Raw genomic sequence first — 27,040 nt, forward strand, 5'->3', positions numbered from 1 at the left:
ACTTAGATGAGTTTCCTGTAGGCAGCATACAGTTGGATTTTCTTTTTTAATCCATTCTGCTACTCTGTGCCTTTTTATTGGTGAGTTTAATCCATTTACATTTAGTGTAATTATTGACACTTGTGAGTTCCCTATTGCCATTTTATAGATTGCTTTCCTTTTTTTTTTTTTTTTTTGTATATTTCTGAAGCTGGAAACGGGAAGAGAAAGTCAGATCCCGCATGCGCCCAACCGAGATCTACCTGGCACGCCCACCAGGGGCGACGCTCTGCCCACCAGGGGCGATGCTCTGCCCCTCCGGGGCATCGCTCTGTTGTGACCAGAGCCACTCTAGTGCCTGGGGCAGAGGCCAAGAATCCATCCCCAGAGCCTGGGCCATCTTTGCTCCAATGGAGCCTAGGCTGTGGGAAGGGAAGAGAGAGACAGAGAGGAAGGAGAGGAAAAGGGGTGGAGGAGCAGATGGGCGCTTCTCCTGTGTGCCCTGGCCGGGAATCGAACCCGGGACTTCTGCATGCCAGGCCGACGCTCTACCACTGAGCCAACCAGCCAGGGCCATAGATTGCTTTCTGTTAGTTTTGTGTCTTGTTTGATCCTTCTCTTTCATTTTTCTATCTTTTGTTTTTATTTGGTTGTATTCCATACATCTTTCCTCTGTTGCTTTTTTAAATCATGTGCTTCTGTGGTGGTTTTATCAATGGTGGTTACCTTTAAGTAATGAAAAGAATACTTTTGCACTCCATCGTCCTTTGCTACTGTCAATCTCCATCCTCTCCCCCCCTTTCTTTTTGTTGTTTTTACAGTTTAAATTTGGTTTTATTGTGTTTTTCTTGGAGCTTTTAATTGTGGCTTTGTTTTTTTTGTTCTTTGTATCTGATTGGAGAACCCCGTTTAGTAATTCTTGGAGTGGGGGTTTTCTGATGATAAATTCCCTCATCTTTTCTGTATCTGTGAATGTTTTTATTTCTCCTTCATATTTGAAGGATAGCTTTGATGGGTATAGTATTCGTGGCTGAAAGTTCCTCTCTTTCAGGACTTTAAATATTGGGGTCCACTCTCTTCTAGCTTGTAGAGTTTCTGTTGAGAAATCTGATGATAATCTAATGGGCCTTCCTTTATATGTTGTATTCTTTTCCCTGGCTGCCTTGAGAATTTTTTCTTTGCCGTTGGTTTGTGCCAATTTCATTATGATGTGCCTTGGAGTAGGTTTGTTGGGGTTAAGAAAACTTGGAGTTCTGTTTGCTTCTTGAATTTGAGGCTTTAGTTCTTTCCACAGGCTTGGGAAGTTCTCAGCTATTATTTGTTTGAGTATGTTCTCCATTCCATTTTCTCTCTCTTCTCCCTCTGATATACCTATTATTCTTATGTTATTCTTTTTGATGGAGTCAGATAATTCCTGTAGGGCTATCTCATTTTTTTTAATTTTTGAGTCTGTTTCTTCTTCTCTCTGTTGTGCCTCAAGTTGCTTGTCTTCTATTTCACTAATCCTACCGTCTATCTGGCCTGTTCTATTAGCTAAGCTTAATACCTTGTTTTTCAGCTCGTGAATTGAGTTTTTCATCTCTGTTTGATTTGTTTTTATAGTTTCAATTTCCTTGGAAATATATTCTTTGTGTTCTTTGAGTTGTTTTCTGAGCTCCCTAAATTGCCTTTCTGTGTTTTCTTGTATATCTCTGAGTATTTTTAGGATTTCTATTTTAAATTCTCTGTTGTTTAACTCCAAGGTTTCCAATATATTAAATTTTTTCTGCATAGATTTTTCCTCATCTGTCTGTGTTACCTCTCTTTCTTTTGTATCCATGATATTCGATTTTTTCTTCTTTAATGGCATCTGAGGGTGGTTTTGTTGATAGTATTAATGAGATTTAATAAAGAATAAAAAGTTAAAAAAAATAAAAATCAAAAATCAAAAAGAGTTGTTTTTTTAAAAAAAAATTAATAATTAAATAAAGAAAAAATTAAAATAAAAAAAGGAAATTATTCCCCCCCTCCTTTTTTCCTCTCCTCTCCTCTCCCCTATTTCTTTAGAAAATCTTGTGGTGAACTGTGAATTATATTGTACTAAATAGAACAAACAATGCCTGTAATGGAGGGCCTGAATTGGGAGAAGTAATAAAGGGGCAAAAAAAATCAAACAAACAAACAAACAAACAAACAAAAAACAAAAAAAGGGGGTATGGACCCAGAAAAAGAAAATAAGGAAAAAAATTTGGTCAAGAGTAAAATGATTTGCTTTTAGGTGTTGGTTGACTAAGAGTTATGATGAGAGGAATAAGAGGGAAACAGGAAATTGGGGGAACAAATTAAAAAGTTACTATTGCATTTAGTGGAATAAGAACTAGATAAAATGGAGAGCCAGGCATGGGAGCAGTGCTAGTGAGTTAAAAAGGTGAAGTAAAAACCCCCCAAAATGCCACAAACATAAGTTTGAGTCCCAGATAATAAAATTTGTTCGTTATTGAGGTTTGAATGAGAAGAGACATAAAGGAGAAAGGAAGAAACTAATATAGAGGGAGAAAAGAAAGAGAGAGAAAGAAAAAAAAAGAGAGAACCACTAAAAGAAGAAAGAAGAAAAAAGAGGCGAGAGAGAGAGTTAAGGGTTTTGGAGTGCAACCCTCATAGAGGAGAAAGGAAGAGGAATGAAAAGATAATGGGAGATGTAACACTTATGGGTAGTGTAGTTCAAGGAGAGGAGAGAGTAAGACCAGCAGAGAGTTAAACGACCAAATTGGAGGAGGAAAAAAAATATCAAGAATGAAGATAAGAGAAACAAACGAACAAAATAATAAAATGGGATAGGTTATAAAGTCTGCGGATTATTCTTGATTTTGAGAGGTTATCTTCTTGCTTTTTCTTTTCTCTCCCTTTTCCTGGTCGGTAACTCTGTACCCCGGGTTCTGCCCCTGTGGCACGCTCAGGTAGAGGTTTGCAGTTGATAAGCCTCTATGGTGATGTCATGTATTGTGCTTCAGTCTCGTTGGCAGTCGAGGCTGATTAGCATTTATAGGCTCCGACAGTGAGAGAGTTCGTGTTCCTGGAGCCTCTCTCCTAGTCTTTCCTTCCTCAATTAGTAGTCTGATAATCCAGCTATGGGATTGCTGCTGCCTCTGCCTGGATAGTTAGAGGCTCAAAGAGCTGACAACTCCCCACTCTATTCCCACTCAGCACAGGGCTCTGGGTAAGGCTCAGTCAGTCAGAGCTGCTAGCATAATCAGGCAAGGCTTCTGCCCACTCAAAGACCTGTGGCTGTGCCACTTTTTCCGGTAACACGGGCGGGCGCCCACTCTCGGGGTGCTTGGAGGAAACTCTCGCTCACTATCTGCGTGCGCAGACCAGGATATCAGGCCAGCAGTCTTAGACTCTGAGTGAAACCTCTGCCCGCACAGAAAAGTTCCAGTGTTGGAATTGGCTCTCGCTCCCTCCCCGATGCGCGGCTTTTTCAGGGAGCTGGGGCGGCCTGGAGATTCCGCTTTTGGCCCACACAAAGGCCCCTGACTCTGCCCCTCTGTGGGAAAACATAGGCGCGCACTGCTGAGGCACTTGGAGGAATCTCTCACTCACTATCTGCGCGCACAGACCAGGATATCAGGCCAGCAGTCTCACCCTCTGAGTGAAACCCCCACCTGCACGGAGAAGTTCCAGCGTTGGAATTGGCTCTTGCTCCCTCCCCATGCACGGCTTTTTCAGGGCGCTGGGGCAGCTCGAGATTCCGCTTTTGGCCCACACAAAGGCCCCTGACTCTGCTCCTCTGTGGGGTAACATGGGCACCCACTCCTGAGATGCTGGGAGGAATCTCTTGCCCACTCTCCATGCGCGCCGACCAGGATATCAGGCCAACAGTCTCACACTCTGAGTGAAACCCCTGCCCGCACAGAAAAGTTCCAGCATTGGAATTGGCTCTCGCTCCCTCCCTGTGCATGGCTTTTTCAGGGCGCTGGGGCGGCCCGGAGATTCCGCTTTCGGCCCACACAAAGGCCCCTGACTCTGCCTCTCTGTGGGGTAACACGAGGGCCCACTGCTGAGGCACTTGGAGGAGTCTCTCGCCCACTATCTGTGCGTGCAGACCAGGAGATCGGGGAAAATGGCTGCCCCACTTGTCTTTCTTTGTCTGGGTTTGGCGCGAGTGTTAGCTTGTATTGCCCGGGTTGCTACAGGCACAGTTTTTCCTCAGCTTGGATCTCCGTGCCACAGCCTGGTTTGGCCGTTTGTGCCGCGGCCTGGATCTATTCACCCCCTTTGCCCACCTTAGTTTCTATATTCTCAGTTCCCAGTGAAAGCAGCCCTGTTTAGGTTAGTGAGGAAGGCGGAGCATTTCTTACTCCCTATTTCCTTCAGGGTTTGATTATATATTTAGCTAATTTTTCTCTCGACCATACCTTCGGGTGTATTGCGAAACATCTGGAGGCTCCAAGGATAGGTTTTTCTGTTTCTGGTTGAAGATCTTGTTTATTTTGGGGGGAGATTTATCGGTATCGCTTCCTACCGCGCCATTACTCTGACGTCATCTCTGTAGATATTGTACTTTCAAATTGACCTTCAGTATGTTTAACTAATTTGCGTCTCCAGTGCTCCCTCACCAAAGCCAGAGTATTATCTTAAAAATACTTTTCTAATTTATGTCAAACAGGTATTTCATTTTTGTTTTAAATGAATATATAAATAATGATTTTGTTGTTGGTGGTTGTTCAGAAAATGTTTAAAGGCATATGGAGAACATGTGGCTTCCATGCCTCCACTCTTTCTCCCTGTTCCTACCCTCCATGTCTTGTACCTCTTGTGTGTCTTTCCAGATTTTCCATATGCAAAAATATAGTCTTGTTTCCCCACCCCTTTCCCACCCACTGTTGTGCGTACTGCAGACATGGCTGTGCACGTTGTATTGTTCTGTTTCACTGGAAGAGCTGCTTCTCTTTCACTGCATAGATGGTTTCATCTTTTTAAACTTCTTCAATGAAAAATTTCAAATCTTCAGAGGAATGGAAAAAGTAGTATGATGAATACTCATATATATCCTCGATTAAAGCATTGTTAATATTTTATTTTACTAATTCTGTGTACAATTTGCTGAACCACTTGAAAGTAAATAACGGTTATTAGGATACTTCCCACATAAGTTCCTCAGTAGTCATCTTTAACATAAAAGGCCATTGACAATACCATTATTATATCTAACAAAATGGACAGTTTTCTAGTACCATGTAGTACCTGGCCAATATTAAAATTTTTCCAATTGTCTTCAAATTGTCTTTCGTATCTGTTTATCTGTTTTTCATATCAGGACTCAGTTAAAGATCAGATAATTGCATTTGTCATGTTGCTTAAGTCTCTTTTGATCTAAAATGTTCTTTTTCCTTTTTCCTTTTTTTTCTTTTCAATAATAGTGACCTGAGGAAATCACTGGGCCAGTGGTCTTTTAGAATGTCCCATGTTCTGGGTCTGTTTGATAGTTTCTTGTCAATGTTGCTGTTGTCTCTACCCCCTGAATTTTTTTTCAATCAGAAATTAAATCTAAGGTCTTGATTAGATTCAGGTGAAACATTTTGGGGAGAACTACTTTCTAAGTGGTTCATTATGTCAAGGAGACACATAATTAATTCTGGATTGTTTTATTTTCAATATTACTAAGTGGTGATGACTAGCTTTTATAAAGTTATGTTTTTCCCATTGTAATTATCAGGTAATATGTGGATTGATGATGATGTACCATTTGACTATCCAGTTTCCCACCACTGTTTCACTTGATGGTTTTAGCATGCATTGATGATCATTGCCTGGAGCAATTATTCTATTGAGATTTACAATAGAATTTCTTTGGTTAATGTAATAATGAAGAGATCTTAGCTTTGTTGGCTGTTTGAATTTATTTTGTAAATTGCCTGTTTTCATGCATCTTTGCTAATTTTTCTGTTGAAGTGGCTTTTTCTTATTGAAATACAACAGCTTTTTATATACTGAGTATAGTTGACCCTTGAACAACACAGGGTTTGGTGTGCTGAGCCACCACCTAGTCAAAACATTACATATAACTTTTGACACACCCAAAACTTAACTACTAAGAGCCTACTGTTTACTGGAAATCTTACAGATAACATAAGCAGTCAATTAACACATACTGAATTGTGTATGTAATATATATTATATATGCATTTTTACCATAAAGTAGCTAGCTAGAGAAAAGAATATGTTACTAAGAAAATTATAAGGAAAAGAAAATAAGCTTACAGAACTCATTAAAAAATCCATGTATGAGTGGACCAGTACAGTTAAACCCATGTTGTTTAAGGGTCAACTGTATTTTCTTTTTACTCTTCAGTATGTCACCAAGACTATAGATGAAGCACTGAGTATATCATGGCAACATGAATTTTGGAAGGCTCCAACAGGTGTTACCTGAGGTCTGCTTTACACTATTCTTTGCTTTAGAGGTTTTCTTATATAATTTCAATCAACTATTTGAAATAGGCATTATTATTTATATGTTGTATTTCGGATGAAGAAGTTGAAGCTTAGAACGTTTAAGCACTTTACTCAAGTTACCTAATGAATAATTGGCGATATAAAGATAAATGAAAGTTGGAACATAATTACTGACTTTTTAGAGCAAAATGGAAGCAAGAGGAGACTTAATAGCAGCATATGCAGAGTAAATAGGGGTTATATAGTTATAAGATATAAGATCAAGCGTACCAAGAATGTCATGTAGATACATATTGATGTAGTTACTTACCATAAAAGCGCCTATAATCTTGGGCTTAATAGAAGTACAAGATCTTGAATAAAGGAAATGAGAGCTCCATTATGCTCTTTGCTTGTCAGGTTATAATTGAAATTTCATGCTCCACTCTGAGCACTATGCTTCAAGGCAGTGAAACAACTGGAACTTAACAGGGAGCATCCCTGTTGTATGAGAAATGATTGCAGGCTGTTGCCCTGGTGAAGTATTTAGGAGCTTCATGATTAGTGTCCTAAAATAGCTGCCATGTTAAAAGAAGAAAACATTATCTGGTTAGTCTCATGTGAAGATCTGGGATCAATAAGAAAAAGGTATAGGGAGATAGATTTTAACTCAAGAAGTAAAGAATGTATGCTAGCTAGAACAGGAATTTTTAGAAGATGAAAGTTAGAGAAATTGGAAGACAATATACTATAATGACTTGGCAGTTATAGCATAGTGATATTATAGAGGAGATTCAGGTATAGGTAGGTGCTTGCATCAGAAGATAATCAATTAAATAGAAAATTTTAATACCTCATCATAAGAGTTGATGTTAGGGGTGCTTAGTGTGTTATGAAAGGATTCAGGAGGGGCATTTAACTCACACAGCCTTGGGACATTGATGAGTTACAGATTGAGTCTCTAAGTAAGTAACTAAGAGCCAAGACAGGGTGACATCCTGTCTTAGTTATTGTACCTAACATTGTCTAATTTTCTCCTTACCATAATTCTGCAAGTTTGATATAGTTCTGTTATTTTCTGGGTAATAATATTTATAAAGTTACATCAAATTTATAGGAAATAGACTTTATCTGAGACCTATGCAGATAGTGAAGAGGGATTAGGTGTTAAGAAAGGAGCATCAGCACCACCTGGTACCCTACTAATTTGCATCTTAGCATCCATATATCTCTGCTGTTCTCTGCCATAAGCTGCTTTGATCTCTGTTACTCTTGTACACTTTTTCTGTTGAGACTACCTTCAGTTAAGTAGCAGTACAGTCTCTGCGCGTGTGTGTGTGTGTGTGTGTATAATTTTTCTTTTGTATCTACACTGGATGCATTTATGTTTGCATTATTTTTCTATCTTTATAGGAATGCTTTGTGTGGAAAGCTTCAATGTGAGAATGTACAAGACATGCCTGTATTTGGAATTGTGCCTGCTATTATTCAGACTCCCAGTGGAGGCACCAAATGTTGGGGTGTGGATTTTCAGCTAGGATCAGATGTTCCAGATCCTGGGATGGTGAATGAAGGCACAAGATGTGACGTTGGAAAGGTAATTAACATGATTTCTATTTACAGAGTAAAATTTTAAAAATCATTCTGCAAAGTAAGTGATTACTTTTTTCTGATTATCAAAGAAATCTATATTTATTACAGAAATTTGGGAAAATATGAAGCCAACAAGAACAAAATTAAGAGTAGTTATAATTTTACTATTTAAATTTCTTTCATATATTATAACCTATGGTTTCTATGTTGTCATATACCGTGCATACTTTCTTTCTCTATTAAGTGTGTTGTAATTTACCAGTCTGTCATTACTGGGACACACAGGTGATATCCAGGGTTCTGTGTGAGAGTGTGTGTGTGTGCATTCATGTGAGTCTCTGTACCAGAAATCTGCCTATGCTACCTGTTATTTTGACCACAGGTGTTTAGATCAGATATGAGCCGAGAGTTCACCAGCCCCTGATTTAATACCAGTGGTTACATTTGAGAAGATGAACTAGGTCAATTTCTTTTTTATTTAGAATATATATTTAAAGAAAGGTAATTAACAGTGGGGCAGGGCTTGAGTATGGGATCATAGACATGATCCTGTGGTTACTGGCTTGAGCCCAAAAGTCACTAGCTTGAAGCCCAAGGTTGCTGGCTTGAGCCTAAGGTCATTGGGTTGAACAAGGGGTCACTGGCTCAACTGGAGCCCCCTGGTCAAGGCACATATGAGAAAGCAATCAATGAACAATTAAGGTGCTGCAACTATGAGTTGATGCTTCTCATCTCTCGCCCTTCCTGTCTGTCTGTTTCTATCTGTTCCTTCCCACTCACTCCCACCTCACACATGCTCAAAAAAAAGAGTAGGGCAAAATAAGAACTCTTTGAGGGATGCCACGATATAGGAGCAGGGCTAGAAGGCTTATGGCAAGTTTAAGCCATTTGCAAAGATATAAGGAGGTAGGATGATTGAACAAGTGGAAGAAACCAATAGAGAGGTAGATAGAGAAGGAGGAGAGAACATGATTGGACTGATTATCTTTTATGTGGCACAAGAAAAGGCTGATGGACCCTCAGATTACCTCAACTTCTACCAAGTTTCATTTCCAATTCTGTTTTTTACTTTTAAAAAGACCCTTATATTTTTCTGCCTGTCCTTGCCACTCACTACATGCACTTAACTGCTTCAGTTATTATAAACAATGCTGAGGTAAATGGTTTTATAAATAAAAATTTCAGAATATCCTGATTGTCTTTTGAGGTTAAACTACTATAATGGTATGCATACTTATATGGTTTTAGATATAGTTTTGCCAAATTTCTAGAAAAGTTTTTACTAGTTTACTTTCCAACCAGTTTTCAGTAAGTGTTTTAATTCTTCGTTATGATAGTCAAGATTAGCTTCTATAGTTATAAAGTTTTTTTTACTCTTTCTTAATTATTATCGATGTTGAATTTTTTTGTCTATATTTTTATTCCTCTTTTATGATTTTGTGTTGATATTCTTTGTTCATTTAAAAATTGATGTGTTTTTCTTACTAATTTTATAACTTTACTGGGAATGCAGCTAGCCTTCCATGCTTATATATGATTTTAGTTATTAGTTTGGGGTAGATAGTATTTTTCATTAAATGGAATAGCCTTTTAATCCTAATGAATAAGAATTTAAAAATAATAGATTTAAAATTTTATTAGATTTTACAACAGCTGTTGAAATAACCACTGTTTTTTCTTTGACCTCTTGATGTGCTGGGTTATATCAGTAAATTCCCTAACATTAAATCATGTTTATATTCCTGGAGCAAATACTGGTAACGTTGAATTTTTCTTTAGATATATTCCTGGAGTCTGTGTGCTAGTGAAGCTGAATACTTAAGACTTTTTTTGAATTTATGAAATTTTACTTTATGAATTATGGTCAGTATTGGTAAGTCTCAAAATCTTAGCTAAGACCAAAAAAAGCATAGCAGGAAATGTATTGATTCAAAATACAGAATCAAATAAAGAAATTTGAAACTATGAATCCCAGATAATCTTTCTGCAATTCTTTTTCTGTATCTTTCATCTTTGCTTCTCCCTATTGGCCTTCCCTCCAGCTTTCTTGAGATATAATTGACATATAGCATTGTATATATAAATATAAGATGTACTATGAGATGATATGATACACATATATGTTGTGAAATGACCACAATATGGTTTGTTAATATATCTATCACTTCACATAAATAACACTTTTTTTGTGTGAGGAAAACATTTAAATTTATTATTTTAGCAACTTTCAAGTATATAATGTATTCTTGTTAGCTATAATCACCATGCTAAATATTAGATACCCAGAACTTATCTACCTTATAACTGGAAGTTTGTACTCTCTGAAAATAAAGTGGATGGCTGCAGCACTAGAGCCTTTTTCTGGAACATCACTGAAGGATGGTGGTGAAAGAAAATACTTCCAGTGGAGTGTTCACCAGGTTGTTCTCTAGGAAGTTCGCTTGGAAGGAAGAATGGCCTGACCTGCTTTATACATGAATTCTTTTCTGAAGGGGTCCATCTTCTTCCTTTAATGGATTCTGGGTCTGTAACATGGCTTAAATCTGGGATTGATCCAGAGGTAGTGACTCGGTTTTTATTTAGGTTAGAATTTTGTTCACTTGACCTAGAACTTTTCTGTTTATACAGATCTAGTAACAATTTATTGGTAGGCTTTCTATCAGTTTCACTCTTAGGAACACCATTATTAACTATCCAACACTGTAGGTCTGTTAGAGTCAGACTATTCTGACTGTTGCTCTGATTCTGTTCTCATTGTTTTTTTGTTTTTTTTTTTTTAATTTTTTTAATTTTTTTATTTATTCAATTTAGAGAAGACAGAGGGGGAAGAGGGAAGGAGCAGGAACATCAACTCCCATTTGTGCCTTGACCAGGCAAGCCCAGGGTTTTGAGCCGGCAACCTCAGCGTTCCAGGTCGATGCTTTATCCACTGTGCCACCAGAAGCCAGGCCCTCTCATTGGTTTTTACAGTTGAGGGCTGCCACTTGGCCTCTGTTACCTTAGGATCCAAATACTTTCATTCTGTTTCATTTTCTTCATTCAGTAACCATAGTTCTCACTGTAAGGTCTAGTCTATAGAGAAGAGTGATCACAGAGGTCTTCAAAGATTCTGGGGGTCCCTTCATGAATTTATTTTCCACAGTCATGCTAAAAGGTGTATCTTTTGGATCATCTGAGTAATATCGAAAATGCAAACCCCCTCTAACATTCCAGCACCCTTAAGCCTTTGAATTATTTTTTTTATGTTAAACCAAGGCAGATCCAGTATTTTCAACTCACTCACCACGGGCTACCATTTAGTCTGTTTTTCAGGCAATGGATCAACAAGCTGTTACAGTTCTTTGTAAATCCCTGCCCTGCAACATTAAATGCAGAATCTCTATGTAGTAAGCTCATATTAATAAATTTGGCCTGATTAAACTTTGTGTTCCTCCCAGAATTATCCCACAGCCTTAATATCAATTCCCATACCTGTTCCTCGGATACTGTCTGTATATATTCAAAAACTCATGTAGATTGTCTGGTGTGTAGTAGTACACTTCTGCATGCATTATACTTTGTATGTCATCTTTAGGGACCTACTGGTGGTTGAATCTAGTCATAGGCCTAAAAGCAAAGACTGCTAGTAAGGGTTAGTCCGGAGAATCAACATTTTCTTGCATGGCAGCTTCTACAAAGGAGGTTATTACAGTTCTCCCTTATCTTGGGAGTGGAAAGGCCTCTCTTTAGAATAAGAAGACTCATCATTTCAGGACTCCAGTGTCCCCTGCTTCACCAGGGTCTTCCTACACAGCCCCATTCCAGCTTTTAAGATCTCATTTTTTCCCAGTCAGTGCCCTCACTTTAATAGTAGGTACCCTGTGAGCCCGGGAATTCGACTTGCACTATAATCTCTCCAGTTGCAAGATGAGATTCTGAGTTTGATTTTCAGATTTCAGCCCTGCTGCTCCAGGAAACGAGGCGCTCCTTTAGTGCACTCATAGAAGTTTCCAGGTCATTTATGCCCTGCTTGAGCCGGGAATTCAGATTTCTGAGCTCATCCTTTTCTTTCCCCACTTTGTCCAGTGATGTTAGGAGTAATCACTCAATCTCATATTTTTTAGTTTGATAAAAATGTTCAAAAGTATCCTATCTTGATTCTTATAACTGGTTGATTAGGAAGAAACAGTGATATTTTGCCATCGCCATTTCATGCCATGGCATATTATTTTTACTCTTGAAAATAAGGTTATTAATGTCTTTAAATGTAATCAGGTATAAGAGCCGATTTAATAAGTCCAGGAACCAATTCCGAAAACTCATCCTTAAAACCTGTTTCTCTAGAATCACTCTAGTTTTCAGTATCTGCATTAGTTGTTGTTCTCCACGGAAACAAATCCAACAGGAAGAATATATACATGCATGCATGTGAAGAGATTTAGTATAAGTAATTGACTCATATGATTATTAGGAGACTGATAAGGCTCAAGGTTTGCAGTTGGCAAGCTGGAGATCTAGGAGAGGTGTGTTGTTAACCTGAGTCCAGAAGCCTGTGAACCGGGAGAGCTGATGGTAATTCTACTCTGAAAGTCAGCAGGCTCACGACCCAGGGAAAACAGGTTTTAATTCAAGAGGCAGGAAAACCCCAGTCCCAGACTGAAAACAGGCAGGCAGGTGTAATTTCCTGTTATTCAGGGGAGGGTTAGTGTTTTTGTTCTGTCTGGCTAAGGCTCATCCACATTAGGGAAGCAGTTTGCTTTATTTAGTCTATTGATTTAAATGTTCAACCCACCAAAAAAACACCCTCATAAAGACACTCAGAATGATGTTTGATCACATATTTGGCAACCTATATCCCATATATGTGAACACATAAAAGTAATTATCACAGTTAGTACAAATTAAGTTTAGAGTAAAAATACTTTGGAATTGGAAAAAAATCCATTAAAAATGGTGAATTGTATTATTCCTTTATCTTCTTTGACTGCCAAATCCTCTCAGAATATAGAAGAATAAATAGGGAATAAATACCAAAGTGGGAACTAGATGAGATTTTGTCAGTAAACAAAGATTTCCACATGTTTTGAAAACCCAAGAGAGGACAGAAGGAAGTTTGTGAGAGCAGTAGAACCTGCATCCTACAGTGCACACTGGCAGCATGTGGACAAGAAGGCTGTTTTAGCCTCGCAGAACCCTAAACAAGTTGGTGCTTTGGAAATAATGCTTATAGGTGAGACTGAAAATAGAATTACTTTAGTCTACTAAAGGAGAGGCTAGGCCAGGGGTCCCCAAACTTTTTACACAGGGGGCCAGTTCACTGTCCCTCAGACCATTGGAGGGCCAGACTATAAAAAAAACTATGAACAAATCCCTATGCACACTGCACATATCTTATTTTAAAGTAAAAAAACAAAACAGGAACAAATACAATATTTACAAGAAAGAAAAGTAAATTTAAATCAAGAAACTGACCAGTATTTCGATGGGAACTATGGGCCTGCTTTTGGCTAATGAGATGGTCAATGTGCTCCTCTCACTGACCACCAAGGAAAGAGGTGCCCCTTCCAGAAGTGCGGCGGGGGCCAGATAAATGGCCTCAGGGGGCCGCATGTGGCCCCGTAGTTTGGGGACCCCTGGGCTAGGCCCTTCTCTTATCTGTATGCTGCTTTTATTCTGTCAACAAAGCATCAGCAACCATTTGCCTTGTTCTCTAGGTTGGAGATGAGAAAATAAAATTTTTGATACTATATTTAGTTATCCTCTTACAAGAGGCCTGTAGCCCTTCATAACCCTAGGACTCCGTTCCCTTCATGCATACGTAACTGAAGTGTAGATGAGTTCTTGGAGAAAGTTAGTCCTCTGAAAAAGCTGAACAAAAAGACTGAGATGGGAACGTGAGAGAAAAGATGAAGGCCTGTGAGACTCAAATAAAGATTTTAAAATTCAAATAATTGAAATTTCTAATTTAGAGAAAGAAAACAAAAAAGTGGGAAATTATGCAATTTGAAAATACTTGTGAAGGAAAATCCCAATAGCTTGCAGAGACAAAACAAGCAAACAAACAAAAAAACTCCCCAAATAGGTCACATATAAAAGAATGAGATAGAGAACCGAATTCTGGAAGACAGTACTTTTGTGTTTATGAAAGATTCGCAACCTAGAATTCTGTACACAGTATCAATCAAGTGAGAGGGCACAATAAAAGCACTTCAGAGATTTAAGGGATCAGAAAGTTTATATTTTATTTATTTATTTCTTAGGAAATCTAATGTAATGATTCAGTAAATGAGGAAGTAAACCAAAAATAAAGACTTGTAATCTGGGATATAGTATGCCAGAGACAAATTCCAAGAGATCAGTGGTGTGTCAGGCCTTGGAGCATAATGAATTTAGATTGAGGCAAGAGGACCCTGTAAGGAGGCTGTTAGAGTAACAGGGATCTTTTCTTTTTAATCTTATTTTTATTAATTTTAATGCAGTGACATTGATAAATCAGGGTACATATGTTCAGAGAAAACATCTCCAGATTATTTTGATATTTGATTATGTTGCATACCCCTCACCCAAAGTCAAATTGTCTTCCGTCACCTTCTATCTGGTTTTCTTTATGCCCCTCCTTTCCCCCCTTCTTCCTCGCCCCCTCCCCACCACCCCACCTTACACCCTGTTACCATCACATTCTTGTCCATGTCTCTGAGGCTCATTTTTATGTCCCATCTATGTATGGATTCATATAGTTCTTAGTTTTTTCTGATTTACTTATTTCACTCCATATAATGTTATCAAGGTCTATCCATGTTATTGTAAATGATCTGATGTCATCATTTCTTATGGCTGAGTAGTATTCCATAGTATATATGTATCAAAGCTTTTTAATCCACTCGTCCACTGATGGACATTTGGGCTGTTTCCAGATCTTTGCTATTGTGAACAATGCTGCCATAAACATGGGGGTGCACTTCTCCTTTTGAAACAGTTCTATGGTGTTCTTAGGATATATTCCTAAAAGTGGGATAGCTGGGTCAAAAGGCAGTTCGATTTTTAGTTATTTGAGGAAGTCTCCATACTGTTTTCCACAGTGGCTGCACCAGTCTGCATTCCCACCAGCAGTGCAGGAGGGTTCTCTTTTCTCCACCTCCTCGCCCGCACTTATTCTGTGTTTTGTTGATGAGCGCCATTCTGACTGGTGTGAGGTGATATCTCATTGTGGTTTTAATTTGCATTTCTCTAATGATTAGTGATGTTGAACATTTTTTCATATACCTATTGGCCCTCTGTATGTCCTCTTTGGAGAAGTGTGTATTCATTTCTTTTGCCCCTTTTTTTTTTTTTTGTATTTTTCCGAAGCTGGAAACGGGGAGGCAGTCAGACAGACTCCCGCATGCGCCCGACTGGGATCCACCTGGCATGCCTACCAGGGGGCGATGCTCTGCCCATCTTGGGGCCTCGCTGTGCCGCAATCAGAGCCATTCTAGTGCCTAAAGCAGAGGCCACAGAGCCATCCTCAGCGCCCGGGCAAACTTTGCTCCAGTGGAGCCTTGGCTGCGGGAGGGGAAGAGAGAGAAAGAGGAAGGAGAGGGGGAGGGGTGGAGAAGCAGATGTGTGCTTCTCCTGTGTGCCCTGGCTGGGAATCTAACCCGGGACTCCTGCATGCTAGGCCGACGCTCTACCACTGAGCTAACCGGCCAGGGCCTTCTTTTGCCCATTTTTTGATTGGATTGTTTGTCTTCCTGGTGTTGAGATTTACAAGTTCTTTATAAATTTTGGTTATTAACCCCTTATCAGTCAAATATGTTCTCCTATTGTGTAGTTTGTCTTTTTATTCTGTAAGAGGGATCTTGAAAGAGGAAATGATGCAAAAGGCCAAGTGTAAGAAGAAAGGCAAGTATTACCTGCAGTGAAAACAAAAGCTCTATAAAAAAGAAAATATACAACATATAGACTTAGTACTTAGCTTTGAGGTCAACGGTGTTTTGTCTTAATTATTGGCAAGGGATACTTATTCCTCATTTTATTGTTTCCTTGTGGATCAACTTTCGTTAAAATAATACTCCTGGGTTGTTTAGTGACATTCCCAAAATGACTGAATAAGAGACCCCTTATTTGTTCCTTCCTCCCAACAATAACAATTTAGCATCTATCCATGGATAGAGTGGCTTTGTGAGAGCTCCCAGCACTGTACACAGGAGACCTGGGAGGAGTCGTGCCCACTTTAGTAAGGGAATTGGCATACTGAGACCTTGGTCCTGGATATAGACTCTGCAGTGGCCTTTGCCTGACTCCAGCCCTTTCAAGCCATATTCCGGAATCCCCTGGAAAACAACCTCCTAGTTAAGACCCACAGATAAGCAAGTCTTTGCTGAAGTCCAGATTTCTAGAGGCGAAGTTCTAGCACAATGTTGGAGTAAAAGAATATGTGTGGGACACATTGGAGAGCATAAGAGAAACAGTTTGAGTCTACCTGCATCACTATCAAGGTGGTACAGCTTAGGGCCAGGAGAGATCTTTTCAGTTTGTGATTTCTCCCCTAGGGGAAATTAAGATGAGTGTGCATGCAGCTTCCCCAGCTGTGCAGGGCCTCTTCTTTCTCACCCCGCCCAATATACTGATTTGTTAACTGCAAGACAGGTGAGAAGAGGCTGGGAGTGGGGCACTCAGGACCCTTGGAAGACATTAAACAAATGCAAATCCTACTAACTGTTTAGCAGATTCCACAAGTGCCTGTGGATCCTTGCCTTTGGATCCCTCCAAGTGGCCCGCGAGTACCACATATGCTCTTCTGACAGACAGTGGCGACAAGAGTGAGCTTTTGCAGACAGCTAGTGAGCAAAAAGGAAGTGTCATCATTCAGCTTGGTGTGTTGCAAGATCAAGAAAAGGCAATAAGCCTAAGAATTCTGCCAGAAGAGGGAGCAAAAAGTGTGGAGCAGGCATATCCATAGAAGGCTGAGAGAGCCTCAGAATACCTAGCTGTGCTGAAGAAAGTTATTTCTCTCATGAGGGCAGTTTTTAAAGACTAGAGGAGTTGAGTGCTAATTAAAATGTGAAGACAGCAATCCAAAACTCCCATGAAAAATCAAGGAAACATGACATCACCAAAAGATCACAATCATTTTTCAGTAACTGGTCCCAAAGATAAGATGATATGTGATTTACCAATAAAGAACTCAAATAGCTGTTTTAATTTTATTTATTTATTTATTTATTATTTATTTATTTATTTACAGAGACAGAGAGTGAGTCAGAGAGAGGGATAGACAGGGACAGACAGACAGGAATGGAGAGAGATGAGAAGCATCAATCATTAGTTTTTCATTGTGCGTTGCAACACCTTAGTTGTTCATTGATTGCTTTCTCATATGTGCCTTGACAGTGGGCCTTCAGCAGACCGAGTAACCCCTTGCTGGAGCCAGTGACCTTGGGTCCAGGCTGGTGAGCTTTGCTCAATCCAGATGAGCCCGCTCTCAAGCTGGCAACCTCAGGGTCTCAAACCTGGGTTGTCTGCATCCCAGTCTGACGCTCCATTCACTGCGCCACTGCCTGGTCAGGTTCAAATAGCTGTTTTAAAGGAAGTTCAACGAGCTTCAAGAAAATACAGACAATTTAACAAGATTAGGAAAACAGTTCACGAACAAAATGAGTTTAACAAAGGATGGAAATAAAAAAAGAACCAAACCAATTCTGGAACTGAAGAATACAATGAATGAAATGAAAAAATGAAATAGCACTGAAATCAGAATGTATGAAGCAGAAGAGAGAAGCTGTGAGTTGGAAGACAAGAACTTTGAATTTATCGATTCAGAGAAAAAGAAGGTAGAAGTATGTTGATTATAGTTAATAATATTATATACTTGAGAGTACTAACAGAGTAGATCTTAAATATTCTCACTGGAAAAAAGAAATGGTACTTATGTGAAGTGATGGAAGTGTTAACTAAGCCTACTGTGGTAATCATGTCACAAGATAGAAGTTTATCAAGTCAACATATTGTATACCTTAAACTTACACAACGTTAGGTGTCAATTAAATCTCAGTAAAGCAGGAGAAAAATAAATAACACTCCCAGCCTTAGTGTGTTTCTCTTTCACTTTACTCCAAGGGATGCAAAGTGAAAGTGACTGGTGCCGCTCGTGAGTTTGGGAGAAGACACTGGGCATGGGTGGCTCAGTGCCTTCTGTCTTCTCTTTCCTGATCTGCCTGCCTGCAGAGGGTGTGTTCTGGTCTGCTCTTCCAGCCACGCAGTACATTTTGCAGGGCCAACTCAGCTTCTGTGGGGGGGAGGCCTGTGGTTGTCCAGAGCAGCCTGTGACTAGGCAGGTAAGTTTGATTTTGGGGTGCAGAATTAGGAAGCCCGCTTTATTTACTTAAGTCATATTAACTGCTTTATTGATAATAAAGATAATACTGTGCTCTCCAATTATCAGCTTCCTCTGTCTTTCTTCACTTAGTTATGAACTTGCTCAGGTAATAGTGGCATATAATGTACCAAGTGGATAATATCCTGTTGTTGTGAGTCGGGGGCGCAGAGAGAGAGATCAGCAGACAGAATCATCAAGGACTAGCAAAGGACCACTGCTCGCTCGGGCAAATGGCCCTGAGTTCATGCAGTGTCCTAATTTTTTTCCCAAGACTTCAAAAAGCTTGTTTACTGAGAAATTGGCATAACATCAAGAGTAACTTTTGCTTAAAGATACATAGAGTGCACCTGCAAGATAGCTTAGTAGCAACATAATATCAGAAGGCATTAATTGCTGTTGCTTCTATGGATCCCATAACATTCCTCTCCTTATCTGAAGGGATAACCTTGGAAAGCACAGAAATCTTATAAGAATGTTTTACTGAGAAAAGCCCAGCAACTGCCTTCAGTCACATAGACCTGTTTCAGTGACCCGCCTTCAAGTCACAAAACAACTTTCTTGGCAAAACATTCTTTTCTTGTTGGCTATGTCCCATCCAAGGCCATGCAATGGGTTATTCCACTACAATATCCCAACATTATGGTATAAATATCAAGCAGTATTTAGTTTGAGAAGGTGAAGGAGGGGCGTTTGGGTTTGTGTTATAAAGTGAAGTTCTTATATGTAATAAAGACCTTAATTGATGATGTCTAAAATAGATAAAGCAAGAAATAAGATAATTATTTAAAATAGGGAGGCAATTACAAGGAAGGGTGGTTTTCTGTAGACTGCTAGATGGCAGACATCTCATCATAAGCACTTTTATCATTATTTGATTTTTAACTATGTGGATGCATTATGTTGTTTTAAAAATTACATGATAATAATGAAGGCCAACTGGTACCCTGTTCTTCTTTATTTTTTATTTTCCAAGTGAAAGAAGGAGAGATAAACAGACTCCCCTATGCAACCCAGCTGGGATCCACCTGGCAACCCCTGTCTGGGCCAATGCTCTGCCCATCAAAGGCCATGCTTGCAGCCAAGCTACTTTTAGCACTTGAGGCAGAGACTTCATGGAGCCATCCTCAGTGCTTGGAGCCAACGTGCTCAAAGCAGTTGAGCCATGGCTGTGGAAAGGGAAGAGAGAGAAAGTGAGAGAGAAAGGAGAGGGGATGAGGTGGAGAAGCAGATGGTTGCTTCTTCTGTGTTCCCTGACCATGAATTGAACCCAGGACATCCACATGCCGGGCCGAAGCTCTACCACTCAGCAAACCAGCCAGGGCCAGTACCTTGTTCTTTAGAAGTGATTTTGGAAGTGTTCTGTCAGCTTGACTAAGAAGAGCACAACATTGTCATTCAGAGACTTTTGTTGTCATTCACAGGTTGAGTGGGAAGAATTCATGACAGTGGTTATACAAGTACTGGAATGCTTGATTACTTCAAACTTTACATTACCAAAGTTGTAAGACTTTTTCCTGAAACTCTTGCTATAACTGAAAGTGCTGATTGGCTGGTTTGAAAATCATAATAAAAATATATGCCTTTTTCTTCCTTTTAAAAAAATTAGATGTAGAGGGGTGATATTGGTTCATAAGATTATATATATATATATATATATATATATATATATATATATATATATACACACACACACATACACACACACACACACACACACACACATATATATATATATATACTGCTCACGAAAATTAGGGGATATTTAAAAATGAATATGAAGTGATTAAAAAAAAGAAGCATTTGATTTTTTTTATTAAACAAGAACATCCGAAAAGCAAATGACAAGACAAAGAAAGTTGTTCGATTATGCAAATGAGATGCAAAACCATCTTTTATTTCATAGGTGGAAGTGCACTATACAAAAGGCTGAAAGTACTGGAGTATCTGCATGTTCCCTGATCCCCTAAGTTTTGTGAGCAATGTAGTTTCAAGTGTACATATCTGACACATGATCTGTGTATTGCACCGTGAGCCCACCACCCAGTCAAATCATCTCTGTCATCATATATTTGACCTCCTTTACCCTTCACTACCCTACTCTTCCCTTTGGTAACCACCATATTGTTGACTGTGTCTATGAATTTTTATTTGTTTTTCTTATTCATTTGTTTTCACTTTTATATCTCATGTTTTAGTGAAATCATATGGTTCTTAATGTTTTCTGACCATGGTATTCTCCAGGTCCATTTATGTTCTTACAAATGACAGTTTTTCATCTTTTTTTTTTTTTAAAGGCTGAGTAATAATTCGTTATGTATATGTACCACATCTTCTTAATGCCTTTTTCTTTTCCCAAAATGTATAAGAGAAGGCAAAAATTTATTACGAGCATGACTCTTTGCTTTGGAAACTGCACAGCTTCAGGTTTGGTGCTGGGTTTAATATCTTTCATTATTTCTGAGAATAAAACGTCCATGGTTAATGAGTTGACTCTATGTTCATTTTTATTTTAATTTATTTTATTTAGTTTTTTGTGACAGAGACAGAGAGTCAGAGAGAGGGACAGATAGGGACAGACAGACAGGAAGGGAGAGAGATGCATCAATTCTTCATTGCAGCACCTTAGTTGTTCATTGATTGCTTTCTCATATGTGCCTTGACTGGGGGGCTACAGCGGACCAAGTGACCCCTTGCTCCAGCCAGTGACCTTGGGTTCAAGTCTTGCTCAAACCAGAAGAGCCCACACTCAAGCTGGCAACCTCGGGGTTTCGAACCTGGGTCCACTGTGTCCCAGTCCAACACTTATCCACTGCGCCACAGCCTGGTTAGGCTGTATGTTCATTTTTAATGAATGTGCATTTGAAGATAGTGTACTCTTGCTTATAACCTATAGTGTTTTATAATTACATATTCAGATCTTTCATATTCTTATTTATCATCTAGGTTATTATTTTTAGTAACTCTGAACACTCTTCTACATTTAATCTCACTGACTTTTGTGAGTACTTCTGTAGAATAGATTTCTAGTCAACTTTTTAAATTTAGAGATATATACATTATAATCTGGTAGATGCTGCCAGTTTACCTTTCAATGAGGTAGTAACAATTTCCATTCCACTAATTGTATATGAAGGTGTCTTAATTTTTCCCATACTCTTGCTAACCTCTTGCTAACATTGTGTGTTATTTAATTTTTTTGTTTGTTTGTTTGTTTTTTTTTGTTATTTAATTTTTGACATCCTGTTTAGGTGACAAAGTTTTATTATTTTAGTTTGTATTTCTCTTTTTGAAAATCTTTATATTTTTTATTAGCTTTATGTATTTTTTTCTGATAAGTACATATTTATATCTTTCTTTTTTTTGTTGGGTTATCATTTTATTAAAGGCTTCTCATATATAAAGAATATTAAATGTTGAGTTATATGTTATATTTTTAAATTTCTCATTTGTCTTTACCATAAAGAAATTTTAAAATATTTTTCAATTTTGTCTGTTTTGTCTTGCTTTCTTGTCATGCTTACAAAAGCTTTTTGTATCCTAATGTAGATAAATATTACATGTTTGTATTTTGTATCTTTATAATTTGGTTGGGCTTTGGCTGTTATTGCCACAGTTTAATTTATTAACATTTCATCCTATTTCTATGATCTTATTTAATGTTGTTTTAAAATGTGTTAAAGATATTTTCTACTTTATCTTTCTCTCTTTTTGGATTGCATAAATTGTGTGTGTTTGTGTGTGTGTGTGACTTCAGTTTGGCGGTTATCTTTTTTTATCATTATACTATTCTTCTATAGCAAGAAAGAAACCAAATTAATATATTTCCCCCATGAACATTAAGCAATCAAAATAGTGTCTACTGATTTACCCTTTGTAAGGTCTGCCATTGTGACTTTCAAACCCCCACAAGCTTTTTTGGTGGTGGTGGTGTCGGAATAATACTGGTTTTAAACTCCAGGTTAGTACTAACATATATAGACATATCACGAGGCCTTTTAACTTTGCATTTTATTATGCTTTCATACTACGCCAAAAACATTTATGTAGAAGAAGGATATAGCAGGTGCTTGATGTGTGTACCTGTACTGGCACACTGATGGAACCAAACACCAGGTGTTTTTTGTAGACGTGAAATAGGATATGTTGGCACCATCCTTTCTGGCCTTTACTGAATGAAGGCTGGCCTCTGGCACTTGGAGCAGGCTTTCTGTTTGGTACTACGTTAGACCTACTACATTCTTTGTATATTACTCAGTATTTTCATTTAGCAGAGAGACTAAACTCTAACAGTGAAAAAAAAAAGTGGAAAAGGAGAACCCTTCAGCTTCTTTGTTGTCCCAGGTGGTTCATGTTTGGCTCCAAACCTATACCCTGAAATAAAAAAAATTTTGGTTTTCTTCATCTCAATATTCTACATAGGATTTTCACATCTATATTTATATGGAAGGATAGATCATATAGTAGTTTTTTTTGTTTTTAATTTATTCATTTTAGAGAGGAGAGAGAGAGAGAGAGAAAGAGAGAGAGAGAGAGAGAGAAAGGAGGGAGGGTCAGGAAGCTTCAACTCCCATATGTGTCTTAGACCAGACAAGTGCAGGGTTTTGAACTGGTGACCTCAGGTCGACGCTTTATTCACTGTGCCACCACAGGTCAGGCCATATAGTAGTTTTATCATTGTTTTTGGCCTTTGTATCATCTTTGCCCATTTTCATCAATTACTTATATGACAAATAATTTTACTTACTTTTTTACATTTGCAAATATGTAATATGGGAATAACTATTCCTTAAGAGTTTGAAGCCTGACCTGTGGTGGCGCAGTGGATAAAGCGTCGACCTGGAAATGCTGAGGTCGCCGGTTCGAAACCCTGGGCTTGCCTGGTCAGGCACATATGGGAGTTGATGCTTCCAGCTCCTCCCCCCTGTCTCTCTCTCTCCTCTCTAAAATGAATAAATAAAATAAAAAGAGAAAAAAGAAAAAAAAATTCGAAAAAAAAATTAAAAAAAAAAAAAGAGTTTGAAAGAATTTCTAACCATTGAAATAATCTATACCTAGGTCTTTTTTTCTGGCTAGTTTTATTAATGTGTTCAATTTTTCCTTACTCATTACTTCTTTTTTTTTTTTTTTTTTTTTTTAGATTTGTAGAAACTTCCAATGTATAAATGCTTCTGTTCTGAATTATGACTGTGATATTCAGAAGAAGTGTCATGGACATGGGGTAAGTCATATTCTCTTTTGGTTTGTTCATGGAGGTAATGATGATTAATGAGGAATCCCAGTAAGGTTTATGTGAGATTTCCCAAGATTTTTAGATTTTTAGACTTTGGGGAATTTAGATAACTGATAATTTTTTTATTCTTAAAAAGTATTTATGAGTTTTCTTGAATTTAGTCCTTTTTCTGGGTTTTCATTCTAAAGTTCATGACTTAGAACAACATTCACAATTAATACAAATGGTGTTTTGATTGTTTTGAAGGTATGTAATAGCAATAAGAATTGTCACTGTGAAAATGGCTGGGCTCCCCCAAATTGTGAGACTAAAGGATACGGAGGAAGTGTGGACAGTGGACCTACATACAATGGCAAGTAATACAGAAGATAATTCGTGTGATCTCCCAGTGTGGTCCATGTCAGAAATTGGGCATCCTTGTAACTTTCCCCACTTCTCATATCAGTTATATGTTAAATTATGTTGGTTTTGCCTTCTGAATTCTTCACAAATGTTTTTTTTTTAATCCTTATTAATTACCTTTGATTTCTTGCTTGGATTTATATAGCCTCTTAACTAGGCTCCCTCCTTCCCCTCTTGCGTCCTAAGCCACATTCCACACAACATCGCAGAATTTTAGTGGTTTCCTTCAAGAATTCAGTTTAGATTGTGCCAGTGTCCTGTTTTAGTTTCAGTGCTGCTGCATTGCTATTAGGATGAAGTCCAAACATCCTTAACACGGCTTAAATGCCCTGTGTGATTTGCCCCTAGCTTAACTTTTCACTGTGTTTAAGACATTGTAACTTCTTTTATTTCCTCTAATAGGCCACTGTCTTTTCCCTCTGGGCTTTCCTACCATACTGTATTCATGTTGTTGGAACTTGGCTAATTGCTACTCAGATTTCAACTTATACCTATTTCCCCTAGGAAGTTTAACCTGACTGCCTACATCTGAATTAATATGCCCTTTCTATTCTCTTGCTACTGTAAGTACCATCACATACTATGGCAGTTTCTTATATAATACATATTTTTACTCCCTGTTAGACTCTGAACGAGCTCCTCGTTCTCAAGTATATATCTTCCTACTGAGAAGATGTGCTTTCCCCCCTCTTGCATGAATACTGGAATGGCTGGCTCATAGAGAGGTTTGTATTTCGAATTTTAAGAAACTGCCAAACTGTTTCCTAGAGTGGTAGTACACTTTACATTCTCTCCACCTGTATATGAGTTTTCCAATTTTTCCACATCCTCTCAGTCTTCTTAATTTTAGCCATTCTGGTAGGTATGCAGTGGTACTTCATTGAGATTAGAATTTGTATTTCTCGGATGACTACTAATGTTGAACATCTTCTCATGTGCTTATTTGCCATCCACACATCTTCTTTGGTGATGTGTCTGTTCAAATTGTCCAGTTTTTAGTTAGGTTATTTGTCTTGTTGGGTTTAAGAGTTCTTTATTCCAAATACAAGTCCTTTATAAAAAATGCTTTGTAAGTATTTTCTCTTAGTCTGTTTACTTTGGATTCTATTTGTTCTTCTTTTTCTAGTTTCTAAGGATAGAAGATCAATCAGGTCATTGATTTGAGACCTGTTTTTCTTTTCTTTTTTAATTTATTTTAATTTATTGTGTTTACATAGTTTCTAGTGTTGCCCTGAATGCATCCCCCCTCCGCTGTATTCCCCTCAACATCCCCCTGACCCCCTTCCCCATAGTGCCCTCCCCCCCTTCCCTTCAGGTTTATCCCATCCTATCATCCCCTTTCCCTTTGTCCTCTTTTCCTCTGGTCCCTTTGATCCCTCCTCTGTCTCAATTCCGTTCCTCAGTTCACATTGCTCATTGGATTCCTCAAATGAGTGAGATCATATGATATTTTTCTTTTTCTACCTGGCTTATTTCATTTAACATAATAGTTTCCAGGTCCATCCATGTTGTCGCAAAAGGTAAGATTTCCTTCTTTTTCATGGCCCCATAGTATTCCATAGTATATATGTACCATTGCTTTTTAATCCACTCGTCCACTGACAGATACTCAGGCTGTTTCCAGATCTTTGCTATTGTGAACAATGCTGCCATAAACATGGGGTGCATTTCTCCTTTTGAAACAGTTCTATGGTGTTCTTGGGGTGTATTCCTAAAATAGGATAGCTGGGTCAAAAGGCAGTTCAATTTTTAATAATTTGAGAAATCTCCACACTGTTTTCCATAGTGGCTGCACCAGTCTGCGTTTCCACCAGCAGTGCAGGAGGGTTCCCTTTTCTCCACATCCTTGCTAGCACTTATTCTGTGTTGTTTTGTTGATGAACACCATTCTGACTGGTGTGAGGTGATATCTCATTGTGGTTTTAATTTGCATTTCTCTAATGATTAGTGATGTTGAGCATTTTTTCATATGCCTATTGGCCATCTGTATGTCCTCTTTGGAGAAGTGTCTATTCATTTCTTTTGCCCATTTTTTGATTGAATTGTTTGTCTTCCTGGTGTTGAGATTTACAAGTTCTTTATAAATTTTGGTCGTTAAGCCCTTATCAGGTGTATTGTTGAATATGTTCTCCCATTGTGTAGTTTGTCTTTTTATTCTGTTCTTATTGTCTTTAGCTGTGCAAAAGCTTTTTAGTTTGATATACTCCCATTTGTTTATCCTGTCTTTGCCCGTGGAGATAAATCACTTGCCTGTGGAGATAAATCAGCAAATATATTGCTGCAAGAGATGTCAGAGAGCTTACTGCCTATGTTTTCTTCTAAGATGTTTATGGTTTCATAGCTTACATTTAAACCTTTTATCCATTTTGAGTTTATTTTTGTGAATGGTGTAAGTTGGTGGTCAAGTTTCATTTTTCTGCAGGTAGCTGTCCAATTTTCCCAACATCATTTGTTAAAGTGGCTGTCCTTACTCCATTGTATGCTCTTATGTCCTTTGTCAAATATCAGTTCTTCATAAAGGTGTGGGTTTATTTCTGGGTTCTCTGTTCTGTTCCATTGGTCATATACTTGTTCTTATGCCAGTACCAAGCTGTTTTGAGTACAATGGCCCTGTAGTATATAACCTGATATCAGGAAGTGTGATACTACCCACTTTATTCTTCCTTTTTAAGATTGCTGATGCTATTCGTGTTCTCTTTTGGTTCCATATAAATTTTTGGAATATGTGTTCTATATCTTTGAAGTTTGTTGTTGGTATTTTAATTGGTATTGCATTGAATTTATAAATTGCTTTGGGTAATCTAGACATTTTAATGATGTTTATTTTTCCTAACCATGAACATGGTATATGCTTCCACTTGTTTGTATCTTCCTTGATTTCTTTTATCAACGTTTTATAATTTTCTGAAGTACAAGTCTTTAATCTCCTTGGTTAAATTGACTCCTAGGTACTTTATTTTCTTGGTTGCAGTAGTGAAGGGGATTGTTTCCTTAATTTCTCTTTCTGACAGTTCATTGTTGGTGTATAAAAATGCCTCTGATTTCTGAGTATTACTTTTATATCCTGCCACCTTGCTGAATTAATT

The 27,040-nt window shown here is 38.2% G+C and overlaps 1 protein-coding gene across 1 annotated transcript in view; it reads left to right on the plus strand.

The window, feature by feature from the left end:
• ADAM9 (ADAM metallopeptidase domain 9) overlaps positions 1–27,040 on the plus strand; it is a 133,040-nt gene that overhangs the window by 83,348 nt on the left and 22,652 nt on the right. The window contains exons 16-18 of the mRNA XM_066380389.1: positions 7,807–7,990; positions 23,460–23,540; positions 23,799–23,904. Of these exons, the coding sequence (XP_066236486.1) occupies positions 7,807–7,990; positions 23,460–23,540; positions 23,799–23,904 (371 nt within the window). The remainder of the gene's footprint in view (positions 1–7,806; positions 7,991–23,459; positions 23,541–23,798; positions 23,905–27,040) is intronic.

This window comes from Saccopteryx leptura, chromosome 4 (genome assembly GCF_036850995.1).
Source record: "Saccopteryx leptura isolate mSacLep1 chromosome 4, mSacLep1_pri_phased_curated, whole genome shotgun sequence".
NCBI classification, from domain to species: domain Eukaryota; kingdom Metazoa; phylum Chordata; class Mammalia; order Chiroptera; family Emballonuridae; genus Saccopteryx; species Saccopteryx leptura.